The sequence below is a fragment of the Balaenoptera physalus genome (assembly GCF_965194825.1).
Source record: "Balaenoptera physalus genome assembly, chromosome: 10".
Lineage (NCBI taxonomy): Eukaryota > Metazoa > Chordata > Mammalia > Artiodactyla > Balaenopteridae > Balaenoptera > Balaenoptera physalus.
Window position 1 is genome coordinate 24643002 of NC_138889.1, and position 23725 is coordinate 24666726.

The 23725-nt window shown below is 47.1% G+C and overlaps 1 protein-coding gene across 2 annotated transcripts in view; it reads left to right on the forward strand.

Moving 5' to 3' along the window:
- Positions 1-23725, forward strand: part of LOC309636368 (augurin-like) — a 76131-nt gene that overhangs the window by 39611 nt on the left and 12795 nt on the right. The window contains exons 4-7 of one of the 2 annotated variants that reach the window (XM_082409547.1): positions 7328-7373; positions 7446-7548; positions 11182-13411; positions 17331-17533. In XM_082409547.1, the coding sequence (XP_082265673.1) occupies positions 7328-7373; positions 7446-7499 (100 nt within the window). In that variant the 3' untranslated portion in view covers positions 7500-7548; positions 11182-13411; positions 17331-17533. Of the gene's footprint in view, positions 1-7327; positions 7374-7445; positions 7549-9004; positions 9215-11181; positions 13412-17330; positions 17534-23725 lie in introns of those variants that run through there. The other variant, XM_082409548.1, reaches the window with a different exon arrangement.

A 23725-nucleotide genomic window follows, 5' to 3' on the forward strand; every position in this document is an offset into this window, starting at 1 on the left:
GTTCCCAGTGGCTGTCTTGCTCCTTGCAAGATATTTAGCAGCATCCCTTGTCTCAACAACACTGGATGCTAGCAGAACCCACCCCGCCAACCAGTCGTGACAAACAGAAATGTCTCTAGTCATAGTCAGAAGTCCCATGGGGGGAAGAACTGCCTCCAGTTGAGAACTGCAACACAAAACATTTAAAACATTCTTTTCCGGGAGATGTTTAAACCCATGGGAAAGAGATATGGTGAGATGGAGAACTTGAAAGTAAATATGAGTTAGAAACTTAAGCAGAACTTCAAAGAGTTATATTAAAGTTTCTGTGTTATCTGAGCCTGCTTAATCATTTTGTACTTGGTGTTTGTTTTATTTGAGTAGAAATCTTTAATAACCAGCAGTGTAAAAAGAAATCATATCTTGTTTTTATTATGGTAAAATAAACAAAGCTCTTTTCCTTGGGATCTTAGTTTTTTCTTGAACCCTGTCTTCGAGACATGATAATGTTAAATATTATACCAATTTGTGTGGCTGAGGAAAGTAAAAGACACAAAAGATAGCACCTCACCTAAGACACCCAACCAGTTACCCAGAGTCTGTGAGGAAACCAGGAGTACGAAAATCCATATTCTCTTGCTTATAGCCACGTACTGCTGCTGTTTGGGGGGTTGTGTTTTTACTGTCAATTTTAAAAAGGCATGTTCTCTTTATAGTGAAATTTTTAAATATCAATTTCATAAACTCTCACTACTGAGGTCATATTAAGCAAAGATTCTCAACTTAGAAAGCCTTCTTAATTCTGTATAACATTTTGCATGTCATAGGCACTGAACTAGAATAATTCAGCTTTATTCAAGAACAAGTAAGTGGCAGAAGAAGATAGAGACCATGAAAGTCTCACAGAAAATTCAAATGAGAAATTACTTCTGGCTGGAGAATAAGGAATGATCCAGGATTTGTGAAGCCTGAAGCTTATATAATTAGTAGGGACTCTTTCAAGAAATAATAATGCAAAATTTTGTATACAATAGTTGGTAGGAAGGAGAGCATTTATTTAGAGTTGAGAAAAGTAAATTACTACAATTACACTTTTTTTCAATGATGACAAGTTGCACAAAAGCACAAACTGCAAAAAAAAAAAAAGACATGTTATTTTTAGTAATTAACTGCCCTGACACCCTCTACCATGTTTTTTCTCTGTAATTTTCAGATTCATACTCTTTGATAGCCTCTTCATATGACATTGATTTTATAACTTTTTTTATAGCAAGAATTGTTTTAAATGATTTATTTTCTCTCTCATGCTTGGTTGAAGTAGCTTATTTTCGTTAAAAAAAGTTATTTTCAGCTACATGATAATTTTTGATAATGCTGTGTACATTTTTAGGATTAATGCCAAATTTGGAAATACCTGTCTCCAGTTTCTCATTTGATCTATAACAGTTAGTATAATTTCTCAGACGTTTCGGGTTTGGTACATCCCAAATGTTGTTTCCCCCCTAATCACAACTTTCTGGAGTGAAGCAACATAGCACACATCCCATTTCGCAAGCACAATTACTGACCTTGTACCTTTGTGCCATATCAGTGGGTGAGTTCACACAGCAGATGGTAGGAATACTCCTAAAAGCCATCTGTACACCGGGACTGCCAGAAATAACTTAATTCTACATAGGTATAGGTGCTAAGCCCGCAATCATATCTCACTAAACCCAAAATAAGTACATTCTCACTCAGCTTCCCCTATCAAGTCACAAAAGTGGGGCCAATCCAGATAAGAGGTGACGTGTGACAGAGGGAGCTCAGAGTAGACAGAGACAACAATCCTAATGCATTATGACTTTTGTAAATTTACAGAAATATATGCTTGATCATGGGGATATATATAAATGTGAAGCACCTTGAACTGTGGGCTTCATTAATTCCATTATCTGTTTCTGCATGGGAATTATCTTCAATAGAAAAAAAGCACTGTTTTATTCTGTTATGACATGCAATCTATGTCATTGCTTGCACTACTTCTTTGCATTTTGATTTTTTTTTCAATGATTTATACTATGTGGCACAAGCATGAACATGTCATGATTGTGTAAGAGATAGGCTAGGCCTTGTGTCTATTCTCAGATTTTTTTTCTGGTAAAGCAGTAGATTATAAGGATTAGAAATACTGGCTGTGGGTTTGGCAGGCTTTAAATCCTGGCTGCCCATTTACTGCCTTGTGACCTTGGAAATGTTATGTCACTTGCTTATGCTCCAGTCCCTCATCCTCCACTTGGAGAAGATAATGCCTCCTGGGTTACTTGCTCTTTCCCACTAGCCTAAGTTTTTTAAGGATACAGTCTGCAGCTTGAGCACACATGGGCCTCTGGTACCTCACAGATTGCATGCAGTGGTCACTTTGAAATGTTTGTTGAATGAGAGTGAATGAATGCATAACTACTACTTGCTAAGGCCTGTAGTCTAATGAAGTGATCAGAGAAGTAAATAATCAATGAGAATTGGATTTGATTAAGAACTCAAGAGGGACATATCTAAAACAGCCAGAAGCACAGTAGAGGGACAGTTGAACAATCAGGAAAAACTTTCAAAAGGGGTGAAATATTAGTGGGGACTTTTGAAGCATGAGTAGGGATGAATCTACAGAGAAGAGAGGCGTTCCCGATGGAAGGCACACTATATGATAAATAAGGAGAGACACAGAAGAAAGAACACAGTGTTCTACGTCTGGAGCATGGGATGCATTTGGGGCAATAGCAAGCAATGAAGTGGAGAGGTGGGCAGAAACCAGATCTCCAAGGACCTTGAATTTATAATACCAAGTTACTTATAAATTAATAGACGCCATCGGCTGGTTTTAAGCAGAGGAGCAACAAATCCAACTTCTTATCTTCTGTAACTACTTCTCACCTCTTGGCTCAAGTACCCGAGGAGCAGTTTTTGTTTGGATCATCCTAGTATATACAACCTCCACAGCCTCTTGTTAACCCCTTTTTATGCATATTCAGTCTGTCAATAAAATGATGCAAAATTGTTACCCTGCTACACTTTCCTTTTTAGATATGAAACATTTTTTGACCAGATTAAGATTTTGTTATATCACATAGGCAAAGCTGGCAGATTACATTTAAAGCAAGATAAATAGCATGACATTTCTTATTTTAGTTAAATGAATTTTGCAATACCTAACTTAAAATACATTATCCTCAAATCTTGAGTTATAAAAATTCACACTAAACTCAAAAAAAAAATCATGGTAATTTATGTTTCTGAAAATTTCACTATTGCCTCATGAGTTCGCTATATTTCATTTTATGACTTCAATGAATTTCATTGACACCTGCCTCCATTTAGAAACATTCCTTTGAGCAACTGCTTTATAATGGGCAAGTCATGACTGGATCATCTGTGTCCTCCGGCCACCTGCTGGTTGTAGTTGAGAACACATATTTACATCTTTACTGGTCTTCAGGAAATGATTGTGTTGATAAATATTGTGAAATTAAATCCATTTGTAGAAAACAGAGATGACGTTATCAGTGATTCATGTCTAGTCAATACTGAGAAGTTTCTTCCCCTTGTTTCTTATTAGAAGCTCTCAACTTTCATTTATTCATCCTGAGTTCTATGATGAAGAAAGATTCTTTATTTGCATGATTTCACTTGTGTTTCCCATGTGCTTTGGGCAAACATCTCTCTTCAGTCATGCCTTTCTCTTCCTCTGATACCTTATACTCCTCCTCAGAATAGCAATCCAAACAGCCAATTGTGTATGACCAGTGAGTTGAGGATATTTTGCTATTGTTGTATACAACAATGAACTTCTAAAACTGAATTTTTATTTCTTAACCCACTGCTTACACAAGTGAAGTTATGGTCACTTTGTGGTAAGTCAGCCCTAAGAAAAAGGAAAACTGACAAAGGAGTTTAAAAATGTAAGCTTGCCTATAAAATCTCACTATTTACCTCACTTCAATGCAGAGAGCTTCCCTGAGGCACAAATAAGTTGTCATTTCAATAACTCAGGCATAATGTATCCTAACCTTTTGAATTCTCAGGGGTTTGTTTAGACCTGATCATGAGCTTGAGACATTGTGGTTTGTATCTTAGCTTAGCAGAGAAAGCATGATTATTTTTAAGCTAATGCCTTTGTACAGTTCTAAACTAATTTAGTTCATTATGGTGAGAGGAGGTCAAATATAATAATCAGTCCTTATGGTTTCTGTGACCCATGTACTTTTCAAATGCCCGTTCCATTCACACCAGCTAGTGCGTTCCCTTCTACCAGTATGCATCCCACTTTTCCTCTCGGACAGTTTTCAAATTTGACTGCCACATGGTACCAGGGTGCTGTCTGTGCTCCTTCTAATATAAGGATAAAGTACTCCCTGCCTTTGCACAACAAGTAGTCTAGTACTAAAACCTGACGTTATTTTCTCTTTTCTCATTTCATTTATGGCATCGATTGGCACAAGTCAGGTCTTGTGGTTGGCAATCCCTGAGACTGGCATAGGGGTAGGATATTTATTAATATTTATTAAAGAATGTCCTTGGGATCAATACCCATGGAAGGAAGGGGAAGGAAACTGGATTGAGCAGAGGGAAAAGTTGAACTGCTATGATGAAGTCTTGATGACAAAGTTAGCACCACAGAGAGCTCTGAAACATAATGGTCTGTCGCTGTCAGAGTTCTCCCGTGTTGAGCCAAAATAGCTGGGCCTTTATACTATACCTCCATCAGTTATTGGGTGTGGCCCGCCCAGGGAAGGGCATGCTCTTAGATAAAGTAGTAGTTCTCTGTAACTCAGATAATCCTAGAAAGGCTAAAATTAGAAGGCAGATATGATGGTGGGATGTTTGCCAAAGCAGTATGTATATTTTCAAACTTCATTGACTCTACCTGTTGAGAAATTGAATGAATAACTGTAAGATTTTGACCAAGTAAGACAAAATAATCAAGAATGTCATCTTGTGGCCCAAACTGCCACTTCTAGGCCAAAGTCACCTGGGCCCCCAAAATATTTGTACTGTGCTACAACCCACAGCTATTTTTTTCAGGTGCTTACATCTTAGATAAAGAGGACTCTTTTTCTGCATAGATACAAGCTCTACCATTTTGGCTTCATATAGGAATTTCTCTGAGGTTCTTAACCTGTCAATCCAGCTGGCATTAACTTCCTTCAGCTTAGAATTCTCTGCATTGGTCAGATTCAAGAAAAGATAGTATCCTTAGATGTTTGTAAAACATAAGGTACAACACAGTTATCCAGTATAATGATAATTATTATCATGAGCATATAAAGCTCTGAGTCATAAGCATGATGTGATGCCTAGATCTGCCAGTTACTTATTCTGTGACCTTGAACCAAGCCATTTGACTTCAAACCATTTCAGGACACCCTATTTTGTTAACTCAGCATATTATTGTCTACTCACTCCTTTGTGAATATAAAATAGGAAAATGATGTAAGGGAACTTTGCCAGTGGTAAAATGTGACATAAATGCTGTATCTTCTTAGTTCTGAGCATGTGGCCCCCTCTCATATTTCGGTGTGCACATCCTAGCTTGCTTTTATTTTTTTAGAATGCACTGGGTGGTTGTTTTGTTTTGTTTTGTTTAACGCTAACCTATCCTCTCCTTCTTCTTTTTTTTTTTTTTTGGCTTTTACTTCTGTCCTAAAAATCTCTATCACCTACCTCTTAATGATGGATGACCCTGCTCTCTTTTCAGAACTGACATAGAGCCTTCGTTCTTCACCAGTCTACACTAGGTGCTAATCTAGGACCCATTGCTTCTTCATGGACAACATTTCCTGGGTCCACAGCATATGTATTTATTATTATTTAAGTTCAAGATCCTCAACATCTACAAGAGGTTAGAAAATGGGTTAATTTAAAAAAATTACCTATACACAAAACTACTCAGTATTCAAGTTGTTATGTCACTAATGCATCTGCAATATTAATATACAAATAAAGCCAGAAATGGAACATGAGTAAAAGAATGATTATTAGAGATTTCCTGTTCTTTTTTGCCAATTTACTTTGCTATTGTAAAATTATTTCTACTTTCTGATTCTTTAATCTTAGCCTCGTTCTGTTTTGGGATCAGAGCCTTTTTGCTTTCTTCTGGGATTGGTGGCATGCAAAGAAAGGTAGGCTGCCCAGAGATGAAAATAGACTGACACAGACATGCTAGTTGGCTAAAGACTTCAGCCTCTTGAAAGTGTGATTCTTTCTAGACACATACATTTTAAATTAGCAAAATTATGGAAGTGGAGAGTTGAATAAAACAGGTTGATTTGTTTGTACCCCATCGTCTTTGACCAGAGAGCAGAGGTGAGGAAATGGACACAGATAGGAAAGTTTTAATAGTGAGAAATGACGGTGTTATAAGCAGGGACAGTATGGAGAACTGGGGGGAGGAGGGTCTTCAATGGAGAGCACTTGCCCATGAGGACAAGTCAGTACACCTACAAAAGAGTCCATAAAATATTTTGACTAAAAAAAGGAATGAGAAAGAAGTAGAGGGATCTAAAGACAATTTCTATGCCATATCTAGACTGAGATTCTTTTGATGTCCTAATTCATCAGTTTAATTTTGAAATAAGATGATTCTTTAGTGTCATTTTTGTTGATCATTTTCAATTGAAATACAGTTGAAGTACAACATTATGTTAGTTTCAGATGGACGATGTAGTGATTCGACAATTAAATACATTATGCAGTGGTCATCACTATAAGTCTAATAACCCTCTGTCCCCATACAAAATTATTACAATAACATTGACCATATTTCTTGTGCTGTATTTTATATCCCCTGACTTATTTGTTTTAAACTGGAAGTTTGTACCTCTGAATCTCCTTCACCTATTTCACCCAATCCCCCACCCACCTCCCCTCTGGCAACCACCTATTTGCTCTCTGAATCCGTGAGTCTGTTTTTGTTTTGTTTGTTCATTTGTTTTGTTTTGTTTTAGATTCCACATATAAGTGAGATAATCATGGTATTGGTCTTTCTCTGTCTGACTTATTTCACTTAGCATGATAGCCTCTAGATCCATCTATCTTGCCCCAAATGGCATGATTTCATTTTTTCGTGGCTGAGTAATATTCCAGTGTGTGTGTGTGTGTGTGTGTGTGTGTGTGTGTGTGTGTGTACATCTTTATTAATTCATCTGTTGATGGAAACGTAGGTTGCTTCCATATCTTGGCTATTGTAAATAATGCTGCAATGGATATAGGGGTGTACCTATCTTTTCAAATTGGTGTTTTTCTTTTCTTCGGGTAAATACCCAAAAGTGAATTTTCTGGGTCATATGTTGGTACTATTGCCTTATTGTTCCAGGAAGTCGCTGGCGAAGTCGGGGCGGGTCCGCGGGCTGCGCACAGCCCCTCCCGCTCCTCCCGCTCCTCCCGCTCCTCCCGCTCCTCCGGCTCCTCCCGCTCCTCCCGCTCCTCCCGCTCCTCCCGCTCCTCCCGCTCCTCCCGCTCCTCTCGCTACTCCCGCTCCAGCCTGAGGACAACCGGCAGCTGCCAGCGAACCAACAGGCAGCGGACTAGCGTCGGGTGCGTGTCTCTTTAAGGGGCCGGGCCTGTGCTGCAGAGGGGAGGGCGGGGTAAGCGTCGCTCCCCATGTGAGTGTGTGGGGGAGAGAGCGAGCTAGCAAGCGACGCGGGCCGCCCCTGCCGCCGCCGCCGCCGCCATCGGACCAGCGGCCTCCTGCCCTCCCCTCCCTCCCGTCGCCCTACCGCGGGGAGGAGGCTCGCGTCGCCGTCTCCAGCCGCTCCCGATGAAGCAGCTGCCGCCGCAGCCGCCTCCGAACATGGTGGATTTCTACGACCCCGAGCACCCGACCCCTGATAAGTATCAGCTCAGCGGCTTCCCGCTGCCCTCGGCCGCCTCCTCCGTGCCCCCTCTTACCTCCACTATGACACAGTCCACCTCCTCGCTGCCCCCCTCTGACCCCCCATAACACGGTCCACCTCCTCCGTGCTCCCTCTTACCTCCACAGTAACAGGGTCCACCTCCTCCCTGCCCCCTCTTACGTCCACAGTGACAGGATCCACCTCCTCCGTGCCCCCTCTTACCTCCACTATGACAGAGTCCACCTCCTCGCTGCCCCCCTCTGACCCCCCATAACACGGTCCACCTCCTCCGTGCTCCCTCTTACCTCCACAGTGACAGGATCCACCTCCTCCGTGCCCCCTCTTACCTCCACAGTGACAGGGTCAAACTCCTCGGTGCCCCCTCTTACTTCCACAGTGACAGGGTCCGCCTCCTCCCTGCCCCCTCTTACGTCCACAGTGACAGGGTCCACCTCCTCCATGCCCCCTCTTACCTCCACAGTGACAGGATCCACCTCCTCCGTGCTCCCTCTTACCTCCACAGTGACAGGGTCCACCTCCTCCGTGCCCCCTCTTACCTCCACACTGACAGGATCCACCTCCTCCGTGCCCCCTCTTACCTCCACAGTGACAGGGTCAAACTCCTCGGTGCCCCCTCTTACTTCCACAGTGACAGGGTCCGCCTCCTCCCTGCCCCCTCTTACTTCCACAGTGACAGGGTCCGCCTCCTCCCTGGCCCCTCTTACGTCCACAGTGACAGGGTCCACCTCCTCCATGCCCCCTCTTACCTCCACTATGACAGGGTCCACCTCCTCCCTGCCCCCTCTTACCTCTATTGTGACTCGGTCAACCGCCTCCCTGCCCCCTGTTACCTCCATGATGACCCGGTCCTCCTCCTCCCTGCCCCCTCTTACCGCCAATATGACAAGGTAAGAGTATTAGCTAGAATTTTCCATCCCAGTGTGCCCAGATGGGAATCTCTCCCATCAGGTTTTGGAAGCAGAGTTCCAGAGACTTCCCCGCCCAAAATGGCTGGGACTTAAATTCATCGATAGCCTGGTGTTCTTAGGGACTCTTTTAATGTATCTGGTCAGTTTTGCCTGGGTGTCTTTAAAAATAACTCACCACCTCCCAAAACATTTTCAACTTTGCCTCCCCAAAAATGTCAGAAACAGCAAGATCGATGCAAAGACCCATGAGGATAATGGAAAGAGATGCAAAGCGTCTTTTAAAGAGAGACGGGTCTTTGCAGATGCTCCTGGGAAAATTTGTCAATGCATTTGCAGGAAGTACGGTTCGGTTCATGTGTCCAGGTAGCGTGAATGGACATATTCACCAAATTAAAGAAAAAGACTGCTTATCATCACCGACTCCCAGCCGGGGACCAGGTACAGGTCAGCCAGCGGCGGAGTTAAGGTGTGAGATTCCAGTGGCCCGGAGCGAGTCTGCAGGGTGATGGGCAGGGCTGTGCTGAGTGAGGCCTGATGTGGAGAGCACAGCTCACTGCCCCAGCCAGGGAGTGGACGGAGGGTGGCATCTTCCAGGGGGGAACTGGAAGGGTTTTTCCAAACGGGCTCATGGCTCATATTGTGAATGGAGGGTGTATACAAAATACTGCAAGAGGCGAACAAAAGTAAAGTCTTCAGAAACATCATTTTTAATGGCTGCATAGCATGCAATCCTGTAGCTGTATAATTTCCTCCCCAGTCCTAACCGTTGGATATACCAGTTGTTCCCTAATTATCTTTTTGCTACTCAAATATAATTTTCTTGCTGTGCAAATCACTAAGCACCTATAGCCAAACTGTGCCAGGCACGGGTCTCATACTTATATGAATTACCTAACATTCACAACAACCCAAAAGGCAGGTACTGTTATTTGCATCTTCCTGTGTAGTTTTCTCCTTACTTAGTATTATTTTGTCCAGTGGAGTTACTGGGCCAAAAGATAGAATCACACGTCACGGTCGTTAAGTACCAGCAAATTTCATCTTCCCATAAGTCATGCGTGAGAGCCCCACTATTCTCAAATCTTCAGCAGCATCTGGTATTGCCACTGAAAAAAATTTTAAAACAAATAAATTTACTTCTTTGATAGATGAAAATGCCATATCATATTTTAGTAATTTGCATTTCCTTGATTATCTGTATTTGCAGTTCAAGAAAATGGGTGTTAAGAGTTTGACATGGGGAAATGGCTAAAATAATGACTGGTGACAAAACCAGAATAAAAATGGGGATCAAGTAAGGGTATAATAACTAAATATGACGCATAGAAGAGACTAGAAGGAAATGCATCCAAATGTCAGTAGTGGTTGCCTTCGGCGATGGAAATCTCTCCCTTTTTCTTTGTCTCCCTCTCACATACACATTTGTTAAATGTGTCTGCATTATTTCTGTATTCATAAAATATTTTACAAAATGTTTGGGAAAAAAATATGTTAAGTCAAAACCTCAAACAAGATTATAAAATGAGAAAAACCAAGGAACGAGACTACTTCACTATGGGAAAAACTGCAGTATTGTGAGACAAGCAAGCTGTTTCCTTTTCAAGGCAGGGACTGGGGGAGGGTGAGAGGAGTCTGGAGCCCCAGGCCGAGTGAGTAGACGGGGATGAGGGTTGAATCGTGCCCACGTAGTAAGCGTTTGTGGCCTGAATCACTGCATCCAGGCCTGTGTGAGCAACACGACAGGTGTGAGAGTGTCACCACCAGACGTGTCCAAATTCCCTGCCCCGAGGCTGCAATGTGGTTTCATGCACCACGTTCACGAAGCCCGGGCGGGCCGGGGAGGGGGTCAGTGTCTGCCACATCAGATGCCCAGCGCCTGGGGACAGGCCCAGCTGTTACTGTATTGGGCAGGTGTCCATTTTCTTTACTGAAAAAGAGAAAACTGTTGAAGTCTGGGGTATATTTAGAACTCACAGACAGACGTGTTCAAGGGTAGGGGTGTGTACTCCTTTGGGGGAAAAAGCTTTCAGCAGTGTTCTCCAGCTGGTTAGTATTGACCTGTGGCCCAGGGATGCTGTAGCCAGGAGTTATTCTTTTTAAAAAACGATGATTTATTGTTTTCTATTGAAGTAGAGTTGATTTACAATGTTGTGTTAGTTTCAGGTATACAGCAAAGTGATTCGGTTATACATATATTCTTTTTCAGATTCTTCGCCATTATAAGTTATTACAAGCTATGGAATATAATTCCTCCCTGTGCTGTACAGTAGGTCCTTGTGGCAGGAGTTATTCTTAGGAGGGGTTGTTCCTCGTTGAAGAAAGATCCCAGAGAAACAGCGTCAGTAAGATGTTCTCTGGGAAACGGTGTCCTTACGTTCATCGCCTCTCATCCTCTTTTCCTGCAGAAATTTGAGGATGACATCACCTATTGGCTAAACAGAGGTCGGAATGGGCACGACTGCTACGATTACCACCAGCGCCACCACGATGAGGATGCTGCCATCGGTCCCTGGAGCCCCTACGGCTTCAGGCACGGAGCCAGCGTCAACTACGACGACTACTGACCGTCACTCAGGCGGGCTCGGGGCCGCAGGCTCCGCACGATGCCCGGGCTGTGTCTGCTGCGCCTGTTCTCGGTTCATCCTTCCTACCCGCGTTCTGTGGCCACAAAGGAAGAGTTCAAGCAAAGAACGTAAATGCCTTTCGAGGTTTCATGCAAGTACCTAACGATGCATTTCATTTAAAAATAGAAATAAAAACATTTTGTTAACACATCTCAGAGTTCACTTGGATGAAACTTGAGCTGGCGAGAGTTTTCCTTCCCTGCATGTTTCTGAGGTTGAAGCAACTTCTCAGAGGCACCTCCCCTCTGCTATCTGAAGTGTTACCTCTCCAAGAATTCCCACCACCCCAGACCATGGGACCGAGCAGGGGTCTTCAATGTATTAGAATTCAGTCCACACTAAATGCCAAATTAAGAATAAAAACGCAAAAAAAATTAGCTGGAAATTAATTTAAGGTCACAGAACACGGTTTGGGGGATTAAGCATCCACATGGGTTTGCAAATTTGCTGTTCCACATCCCGAGCCAGAGGTGGACCTGTTTAATATTGTCAGGCAGGAAAAAAAGGGTAATAGAAAAAACACGGAAGTTTGGTTGATTTCACAGCCTCACTTGTCTTAAAAAATTAAACCTTGTCTAATGAGTTCAAGAAAGATTTACGACTATACATTGCATCATGTTTAAACAATCTGAGTGAATGAAAGAGAAAAGTGTCCTGGGGGTGGGTAGAGGGAGGGGAGGAAAGTGGGGAGGTGACACCTGCAGAGGGGAGGGGCCCTCAGAATGGCTCTTGAACTCGTGTGGGTCACAGACCCTCTGACAGCCTGATGGAAGCTTTCTCAGAAAAATGATACGTGATTTTGCATCTAGTCTCTGAAACACATCCTCATTCACAAGCTGCAGATGATAAACCCCTGGGTTTGGTGGGAAGTTCCTACCAGCATCAGGAGACCAGTGTTTGTGGACAATCCTTTGGAATCCTTACAACTTTTAGAACTTTGTGGTAAAATGTACACAACATAAAATCCATCATTTTAAGCAGTTTTAGATGTATAGTTCAGTGGCATTAAGTACATTCACCTTGTTGTACAACCGTCCCACCCTCTACGTCCAGCATCATTTAATCTTCCCCAAACTGAAACTCTGTCTCCATTAAACACTCACTCCCCATCCCCTCCCCCAGCCCCTGGTACACACCATCCACTTCCTGTCTCGGTGAATTTGACTCCTCTGGGGATCTCATATAAGTGGAATCAGACACACAGTATTTGTCCTTTGGTGACTGGCTTATGTCACTGAGCATAATGTCCTCAAGGTTCATCCATGTTATAGCAGGTGTCAGAAGTTCCTCCCTTTTTAAGGCTGAATAATATTCTATTTTGTGTGTAGCCCACGTTTTGTTTATCCATCATCCATCAGCGGACACTGGGTTGCCTCCACCTCCTGGCTGTTGTGAGTAATGCTGTGGACACGGGTCTGTAAACATCTCTTCATGTCCCCACGTTCAATTCTTTTGGGGATATACCCAGAAGTGGAATTATTAGATCAGATGGTAACTCTGTTTAATTTTTCGGGGAATCACCACACATGTTTTCCACATCAGTTGTACTACTCTACATTTTGATACAACATAGAGTTGTAATAGGGAAGAACATTTTGTATTCTCTTACAAGTTAATCACTAAAGGGATGTTGCCGATAAGCTTAAATTCCACACAATGGCCCATCTCGGACCCTTGCCTCCGAGAGATGAAGGTAAATGAGCATTCAGCTCAAACACCTGTGTTTAGCTCCCAAGAAACCTCCTGAGCAGGCCCACCTGTGAATGACTGCAGGAGGGAGAAATGAACACCTCCCCTCCGGAGGCTGACGGGAACCAGGAGGTGCTTGGCTTTAGTCCCGCCCCTTGTAGTATAAAAGGAGCCTGACTGCTGACGCAGGCAAGACGGCTCCTGGGGGCACGAGCCCACCGTCTTCTGGGTTTGGGGGCTCTCCGAGGGAAGTCGTTATTCTTTGCCCAGCAACTCGTCTCCTGATTATTGGCCTGTCCTGTGGCGAGCAGTGAGAGCTTGGGTAACAGGGTTCCATGAAAACTTTCGTTTCTTTTTCTTCACTCCTCTGGGGCAGCCGCAAACCCCAGTGCAGCGTTGAGGGGGAGGCGGGGTGGGCGTGATGGAAAGGACGTCTTCACTCTATTCCTCATCTTACGTGTTGCCGTGCTTCTCCATAAAGTATGTGTGCTGGGTGTTCTTGGTCGACGTCTTTTGTCAAGTTAAGGAAATTACTATTCTTTTAAAAATATGCTAAGAAAAACTTTAAATGTCATATATGGATGCTGAATTCTAGTTTCTTTATCTGTTGAGATAACATATCCTTTTAAATCTGTTAATTAACAACAGTTCTAGTAATACATTTTCATATTAATCAGTCTCATTCCTGGAATAAAAACTCACTTGATCATGATTTTTTTTTTCAGTGTTGGATCTGGTTGGATCATATTTGTTGAGAATTTTTGCATCCGTGTCCATGAGGAAGATTGGGCTGTAGTTTTCTTTCCCGTTCCGTTTTTGTCAGTTTGGTTGTCCGGCTTATGGTGGTTTCTTAAAATGAATTGTTTACTATTTCTTCATGTAAGAATGGAATTATCTGTTTCCTGAATGTTTGGGAGCATTCTGATAAAGCCATTTGCATGTGGTGTTTTCTTCATGGTAAAATTTTTGACCATTGCATGCATTTCTTTTACAGGTAAAGGATTATTCTGGCTTCGTTTCTCTCCTTGAATCTGTTTTGCTAAATTCTATCTTTCTCAGTAGTCATCGATTATATGAAAATTTGAAGGGTGTTGAGAGTTGGTCTCAGGATCTTATCTTTTTTTCTCAGTAACATCTGTGGTTATGGTGTTTTTCACTCCATTTCATTTGTGCCTTTAAAAAAAATGAATCTTGTCTTTTCAAACATGTAGTTTTTGCCTTGTTGATGTGCTTCTCTATTTCCCAAATTTCTGTTCTCTTAATTTCCTTCCTTCTGCACCTGTGGGTCTTTGATTTCTGTTAGATCTTAGCTCAATTTTGAGCCTTATTTTTTTCAAAGGCCAATTCTTACTATTCTAAGTTTCCTTTCAAGAATTGCATCCCATGAGTTTGATGTGAAAAGTTAGATGATGAATTTGTCTAATTTCAATTATAATTTCTCCTTTGACCCTTGAGCCGATTACAAGTGTTATGAAATTTCCAAGTGAATGAATTTTTCTAATGATCTTATTGGCTTTGTTTTCTAACTTAATTGCATTGCGGTTTTTAAAAACTGTAGTCGTAGTCTGATCATAATTCTTTGAAGTATACCAAGGTCGGCTTTACATCTGAGCGTGTGCCAAACCAGCACGTGTTCATGTGTGCCTGAAAGGAATGTGTCTTTTCCAGACATCAGATGCAGTCAAGTGCATTAGCTCAAGCCCGATGGTGACACTGTTCACATCTTCTATTTTCTTACTAATTTTCTTGGTTCATTTGATCTACCGATTACTGATAAGTGTGTTAAAATCTACTAGGACAATGGATTGGACAAGTTTTTCCTCTAATTCTGTCAGTCTGGCTTCGCATGAGGCTATACACAAATTCACATGGGACACACATCTAGAATCGATACATTTTCCCAGTGAATGGAATCACTTATTGTTCTGCAGCAAATTTCCTTACTTCTAATGATGCTTTTTGCCTGAATTCTCCTTTGCTATTAATATGACTATAGTTTGCCTCCTGTTGGTTACTAATTGCCTGGTCTGTCTTTTCCATAGTTGGGCCTTTTATCTTTCTGCGTGCTTTAGGTGTGTTTTTTGCAAAGAGTACATAGCTGAAATTTGTTTTGTTTTTAAAATAAGCTATAACTCTTAAGGTCTGAACAGGAGAATTTAGTCCACTTACATGTATTGAGATTAATGATTTGGTTTCTTTTTTTTTTTAAGATATTTTTTTTTAATGTGGACGATTTTTAAAGTGTTTATGGAATTTGCTACAATATTGCTTATGTTTTATGTTTTGGTATTTTGGCCATGTCAAAAGATTCCATGCGGGATCTTAGTTTCCTGGCCAGGGACTGAACCTGCACCCACTGCATTGGAAGGCAAATTCTCAACCACTGGACCTCCAGGGAAGTCCTTTGTGATTTGGTTTTATCTCTAACATCACATTTTGAATTTTGACTTGTCCCATTTTACGTGTTCCTCTCCCCCTTTTCCTCTTCTCTTGCCTTCATTTGGACTGTTTGTTTTCCTTCACTTATTCTTTTCCCTTCACTTCTTTTGAAGGTTACACTGGGTCTGTTGTATTAGTGTTTGCCCATTTAATCCATATTTAACAAGTTACCAGTAATCAATAGCCATAGTCTTCTCCTGGACAATACAAGGACCCCAAAATACTTTATTCTGCAACCTCCCCTCCCAATTTATAACCTACAGTAACTTGGCATTTTAAATCTAGTCTGCTTTATTTCCGCATAAGTTACCGTTGTTTCATTTAGAGTTGCTGGTTTGATTAGGTGTCACAAAGCCACTTGGTTCACTATTTCTCCTTCAGACTCAGGCCACACATCTGAGCTCATTTTCCTTTGGCTTTAATTCCATCCTCCAGAATCCATTTAGTGAGGGTCCTTTGATGGTAAACTCCCAAGTTTCACACTTTCCCTTGTTTTACTCGCTATAGAATTCTTGCTTGAGTTAATCAGCACTTTGAAGATACTATCATATAGCCTTGTGGTTTCCACTGTTGATGTGAAGGCTTTCATTATAACCTGTCTTTCCTGTGGGGAGGGGACACCGTCCTCTCCAGCTGTCTTTTATAACAGACCCAGCTTTGTTACTTATATCTGTGTCTATATATTTATACTGCTTGGGGTTTTGTGGGCTTCTTAATCTGAGGGTTGGTGTCTTTCAACAACTTTGGAAAATTCTATTTCTTTGAATGTTACTTCTTCCCCATCCTATTATTTCTTGAACTTTATTCAGGTGTATAAATGTCACTATTTTCCCTTTTTCAAATGTGCTTAGTTATGTCTTGTTATCTGTTCAGATTTTCAAGTTTCCCTTTCATTTCCTTAAAGGTATTAAACTTTATTTCCACCATCTGAAGTCGTTGCGGCTGTATTTCTAGCTGCCACCCGTTGCTTCTCACTCATGGTGTCTCGCCTCCTTGATGTCATGTAATTTCTAACCATGATGTACTCATTTTCCTTGGAGCTGTTTTTTGTTTTTTTTTAATTTATTTATTTATTTTTATTTTTGGCTGTGTTGGGTCTTCGTTGCTGCACGCAACGTTAAGCCTGAGTTACGTTGGATTCTTCCAGCCAGCACTTGGATTTCTTGTTGCTAGTGGCCTAAAGTTCAGGGGCCAGGGCTGGGGGGTGGGCGTCTACCAAACAGGGATCCCTCGTGGTCCCTGTTCTCCTGGTGCCCTCTCCCCACCCACCCATCCACTCCCACCCAAAGCATCCTAAGTGCCCTTGGCACCGTGATGGGTTAATTTGTCACTTCCCCTCATCAAGGTGGAGCCTTTTGGGGGCTCAGTCTGATAGGGGGCATCTGACCCGGGCTTTGTCTCCTATTCTGATGCCAGGCAGCCTTCGGAGAAGCACAGGCTCTACAGGATTCTGCAGAATCCTCCAGGCAAAGTCTGCTTTTGCTTCATTTTGGGATTCTGCAGATTCCTTGCTTTTGTATCATCTAAGGGATGCATTTTAAACAGATTTTTAAAACTCACATTCAGCAGCTCATCTACTCCCACTGGAGCATTGAGGACTCAGGTTATCTATCTAATCTGCCCCCGCTACTAGAGGCTCCCATTTGATCATTGATTGAAAATCATACGGTCTTTACCATTTTTGTGTGTCTAGGAAATCTCTTCTAAGAATAATGCTTTTTAATACATAAAATACACAAGATTACAAATGAAAGCAGCTATATTGAAAAAGATATCAACACTTTATTTTTTATTTATTTAAGGCATCCAAGGCATCTTCTTTGGGAAAATTATCAATCACACAGGTGATGGTGTGACAGACGTTTCTCCAGCTGGACGGTGAACCCAGGATGCGGATCACCACAGTCTGTGCCATGAAGTCCTCAGCGCCTCACACAGAGCCTGTCGGACCAACCGCTCTAGAAAGTGTGCGGGGTGGAGCCTGACGTCACCCGGAAAGAAACAGGTGACGGAGTCTCACGTTTCCATGTGAGGACAATGGACAGAGGGGTAGAAAGTCAGCTCCTAGACACAACGTGAGTTAGGAACAAAACGGGAACTATAGCTCAGATTAGGCGGTCCTTCCCACACCCCTTAATCGGCCACCCTCCCCAGGACGATCACCACCTTCTTAGCTTATCCATGGCCCCAGACCCCCACAAGACAGGGTCCATCTCCTCCCTGCCCCCCTCTGACCCCCCATAACAGGGTCCACCTCCTCCCTGCCCCCTCTTACCTCCACTATGAGAGGGATCACCTCCTCCGTGCCCCCTCTTACCTCCACAGTGACAGGGTCCACCTCCTCCGTGCCCCTCTTACCTCCACAGTGAGAGGGTCCACCTCCTCCGTGCCCCCTCTTACCTCCACAATGACAGAGTCCACCTCCTCCGTTCCCCTTCATACCTCTACAATGACAGGGTCCACCTCCTCTTTGCCCCCCTCTGGCCCCCCATAACCGGGTGCACCTCCTCCCTTCCCTCTCTTACTTCCACAATGACACGGTCCACCTCCTCGCTGCCCCCCTCTGACTCCCCATAACAGGGTCTACCTCCTCCCTGCCCCCCACTTACCCCTCATAACAGGATCCACCTCTTCCCTGCCCCCTCTTAGCTCCACAGTGACAGGGTCCACCTCCTCCGTGCCCCCTCTTACCTCCACAGTGACAGGGTCCACCTCCTCCGTGCCCCTTCTTACCTCCACTATGACATAGTCCACCTCCTCACTGCCCCCCTCTAACCCCCATTAACAGGGTCCACCTCCTCGCTGCCCCCCTCTGACCCCCCATAACAGGGTCCATATCCTCCCTTCCCCCACTTACGTCCACAATGACAGGGTCCGCCTCCTTGCTGCCCCCCTCTGACCACCCATAACAGGGTCCACCTCCTCCCTGCCCCCCTCTGGCCACTATAACAGGGTTTACCTCCTCCCTGCCCCCCTCTGACCTCCCATAACAGGGTCCACCTCCTCCCTTCCCCCTCTTACCTCCATTATGACAGGATCCACCTCCTCCGTGCCCCCTCTTACCTCCACTAAGACAGAGTCCACCTCCTCGCTGCCCCCCTCTGACCCCCCCATAACAGGGTACACCTCCTCGCTGCCCCGCTCTGAACCCCCATAACAGGGTCCACCTCCTCGCTGCCCCCCTCTGACCCCCCATAACAGGGTCTACCTCCTCCCTGCCCCCCTCTTACCTCCCATAAATGAGTCCACCTCCTCCCTTCCCCCTCTTACCTCCATTATGACAGGGTCCACCTCCTCCGTGCCACTTCTTACCTAAAGTATGACAGTATCCACTTGCTCGCTGCCCCCCTCTGACCACCCGTAACAGGGTACACCCCCTCGCTGCCCCCCTCTGACCCCCCATAACATGGTCCACCTCCTCGCTGCCCCTCTCTGACCCCCCATAACAGGGTCCACCTCCTCCCTTCCCCCTCTTACCTCCACAATCACAGGGTCCACCTCCTCGCCGCCCCCTCTTACCTCTATAATGACAGGGTCCACCTCCTCCGTACCCCCTCTTACCTCCACAATGACAGAGTCCAAATCCTCCGTGCCCCCTCTTAACTCCACAATGACAGGGTCCACCTCCTCTTTGCCCCACTCTCACCCCCCATAACAGGGTCCACCTCCTCGCTGCCCCCCTCTGACCCCCCATAACAGGATCCACCTCCTCCCTGCCCCCCTCTGACCCCTATAACAGGTTGTACCTCCTCCCTGCTCCCCTCTGATCTCCCATAACAGGGTACACCACCTCCCTTCCCCCTCTTACCTCCATTATGACAGGTTCCACCTCCTCCGTGCCCCCTCTTACCTCCACAGTGACAGGGTCCACCTCCTCCGTGCCCCCTCTTACCTCCACAGTGACAGGGCCCAACTCCTCCATGCCCCTTCATACCTCGGCAATGACAGGGTCCATCTCCTCGCTGCCCCCCTCTGCCCCCCATAACATGGTCCACCCCCTCCCTGCCCCCCGCTGACCTCCTATAACAGGGTCTACCTCCTCCCTGCACCCCTCTGACCTCCCATAACAGGGTCCACCTCCTCCCTTTCCTCTCTTACCTCCATTATGACAGGGTCCACCTCCTCACTGCCCCCCTCAGACCCCCCATAACAGGGTCCACCCCCTCCCTGCCCCCCCTCTGACCCCCCATAACAGAGTCTATCTCCTCCCTACCCTTCTCTGACCTCCCATAACAGACTGCACCTCCTCCCTTCCCCCTCTTACCTCCATTAAGACAGGGTCCACCTCCTACGTGCCCCTTCTTACCTCTACTATGACAGTGTCCACCATCTCGCTGCCCCCCTCTGACCCCCCGTAACAGGGTCCACCTCCTCGCTGCCCCCCTCTGAACCCCCATAACAGGGTCCACCTCCTCACTGCCCCCCTCTGACACCCCATAACAGGGTCCACCTCCTCCCTTCCCCCTGTTAGCTCCACAATCACCGGGTCCACCTCCTCGTTGCCCCCTCATACCTCTACAATGACAGGGTCCACCTCCTCCGTGTCCCCTCTTACCTCCACAATCACAGGATCCACCTCCTCTTTGCCCCTCTCTGACCCCCCATAACAGGGTCCACCTCCTGGCTGCCCCCCTCTGACCCCCCATAACAGAGTCCACCCCCTCCCTTCCCCCTCTTACCTCCACAATGCCAGGGTCCACCTCCTCGCTGCGCCCCTCTATCCCCCCATAACAGGGTCCACCTCCTCCCTGCCCCCCTCTGACCCCTATAACAGGGTCTACCTCCTCCCTTCCCCCTCTTCCCTCCATTATGACAGGGTCCACCTCCTCCCTGCCCCCTCTTACCTCCACTGTGACAGGGTCCACCTCCTCCATGCCCCCTTTTACCTCCACAATGACAGGGTCCCCCTCCTCGCTGCCTCCCTCTACCCTCCCACAACAGGGTCCCCCTCCTCCTTGCCCCCTCTTACCTCCACTATGACAGAGTCCACCTCCTCGCTGCCCCCCTCTGTCCCCCCATAACAGGGTACACCTCCTCGCTGCCCCCCTCTCACACCCCATAACAGGGTCCACCTCCTCCGTGCCCCCTCTTACCTCCACAATGATAGGGTCTACCTCTTCGCTGCCCCCCTCTGACCCCCATAACAGGGTCCACCTCTTCGCTGCCCCCCTCTGACCCCGCATAACAGGGTCTACCTCCTCCCTGCCCCCTCTGACCTCCCATAATAGGGTCCACCTCCTTCGTGCCCCATCTTACCTCCACTATGACAGGGTCCACCTCCTCCCTACCCGACTCTGATCCCACATAACTGGGTCCACTTCATTCGTGTCCTCTCTTTCCTCCACTATGACAGGGTCCACCTCCTCCCTGCCCCGCTCTGACCCCCCATAACAGGGTCCACCTCCTCCGTGCCCCCTCTTACCTCCACAATGACAGGGTCCACCTCCTCCGTGCCCCCGCTTACCTCCATTATGACAGGATCCACCTCCTCCGTGCCCCCTCTTACCTCCACTAAGACAGAGTCCACCTCCTCGCTGCCCCCCTCTGACCCCCCCATAACAGGGTACACCTCCTCGCTGCCCCGCTCTGAACCCCCATAACAGGGTCCACCTCCTCGCTGCCCCCCTCTGACCCCCCATAACAGGGTCTACCTCCTCCCTGCCCCCCTCTTACCTCCCATAAATGAGTCCACCTCCTCCCTTCCCCCTCTTACCTCCATTATGACAGGGTCCACCTCCTCCGTGCCACTTCTTACCTAAAGTATGACAGTATCCACTTGCTCGCTGCCCCCCTCTGACCACCCGTAACAGGGTACACCCCCTCGCTGCCCCCCTCTGACCCCCCATAACATGGTCCACCTCCTCGCTGCCCCTCTCTGACCCCCCATAACAGGGTCCACCTCCTCCCTTCCCCCTCTTACCTCCACAATCACAGGGTCCACCTCCTCGCCGCCCCCTCTTACCTCTATAATGACAGGGTCCACCTCCTCCGTACCCCCTCTTACCTCCACAATGACAGAGTCCAAATCCTCCGTGCCCCCTCTTAACTCCACAATGACAGGGTCCACCTCCTCTTTGCCCCACTCTCACCCCCCATAACAGGGTCCACCTCCTCGCTGCCCCCCTCTGACCCCCCATAACAGGATCCACCTCCTCCCTGCCCCCCTCTGACCCCTATAACAGGTTGTACCTCCTCCCTGCTCCCCTCTGATCTCCCATAACAGGGTACACCACCTCCCTTCCCCCTCTTACCTCCATTATGACAGGTTCCACCTCCTCCGTGCCCCCTCTTACCTCCACAGTGACAGGGTCCACCTCCTCCGTGCCCCCTCTTACCTCCACAGTGACAGGGCCCAACTCCTCCATGCCCCTTCATACCTCGGCAATGACAGGGTCCATCTCCTCGCTGCCCCCCTCTGCCCCCCATAACATGGTCCACCCCCTCCCTGCCCCCCGCTGACCTCCTATAACAGGGTCTACCTCCTCCCTGCACCCCTCTGACCTCCCATAACAGGGTCCACCTCCTCCCTTTCCTCTCTTACCTCCATTATGACAGGGTCCACCTCCTCACTGCCCCCCTCAGACCCCCCATAACAGGGTCCACCCCCTCCCTGCCCCCCCTCTGACCCCCCATAACAGAGTCTATCTCCTCCCTACCCTTCTCTGACCTCCCATAACAGACTGCACCTCCTCCCTTCCCCCTCTTACCTCCATTATGACAGGGTCCACCTCCTACGTGCCCCTTCTTACCTCTACTATGACAGTGTCCACCATCTCGCTGCCCCCCTCTGACCCCCCGTAACAGGGTCCACCTCCTCGCTGCCCCCCTCTGAACCCCCATAACAGGGTCCACCTCCTCACTGCCCCCCTCTGACACCCCATAACAGGGTCCACCTCCTCCCTTCCCCCTGTTAGCTCCACAATCACCGGGTCCACCTCCTCGTTGCCCCCTCATACCTCTACAATGACAGGGTCCACCTCCTCCGTGTCCCCTCTTACCTCCACAATCACAGGATCCACCTCCTCTTTGCCCCTCTCTGACCCCCCATAACAGGGTCCACCTCCTGGCTGCCCCCCTCTGACCCCCCATAACAGAGTCCACCCCCTCCCTTCCCCCTCTTACCTCCACAATGCCAGGGTCCACCTCCTCGCTGCGCCCCTCTATCCCCCCATAACAGGGTCCACCTCCTCCCTGCCCCCCTCTGACCCCTATAACAGGGTCTACCTCCTCCCTTCCCCCTCTTCCCTCCATTATGACAGGGTCCACCTCCTCCCTGCCCCCTCTTACCTCCACTGTGACAGGGTCCACCTCCTCCATGCCCCCTTTTACCTCCACAATGACAGGGTCCCCCTCCTCGCTGCCTCCCTCTACCCTCCCACAACAGGGTCCCCCTCCTCCTTGCCCCCTCTTACCTCCACTATGACAGAGTCCACCTCCTCGCTGCCCCCCTCTGTCCCCCCATAACAGGGTACGCCTCCTCGCTGCCCCCCTCTCACACCCCATAACAGGGTCCACCTCCTCCGTGCCCCCTCTTACCTCCACAATGATAGGGTCTACCTCTTCGCTGCCCCCCTCTGACCCCCATAACAGGGTCCACCTCTTCGCTGCCCCCCTCTGACCCCGCATAACAGGGTCTACCTCCTCCCTGCCCCCTCTGACCTCCCATAATAGGGTCCACCTCCTTCGTGCCCCATCTTACCTCCACTATGACAGGGTCCACCTCCTCCCTACCCGACTCTGATCCCACATAACTGGGTCCACTTCATTCGTGTCCTCTCTTTCCTCCACTATGACAGGGTCCACCTCCTCCCTGCCCCGCTCTGACCCCCCATAACAGGGTCCACCTCCTCCGTGCCCCCTCTTACCTCCACAATGACAGGGTCCACCTCCTCCGTGCCCCCGCTTACCTCCATTATGACAGGATCCACCTCCTCCGTGCCCCCTCTTACCTCCACTAAGACAGAGTCCACCTCCTCGCTGCCCCCCTCTGACCCCCCCATAACAGGGTACACCTCCTCGCTGCCCCGCTCTGAACCCCCATAACAGGGTCCACCTCCTCGCTGCCCCCCTCTGACCCCCCATAACAGGGTCTACCTCCTCCCTGCCCCCCTCTTACCTCCCATAAATGAGTCCACCTCCTCCCTTCCCCCTCTTACCTCCATTATGACAGGGTCCACCTCCTCCGTGCCACTTCTTA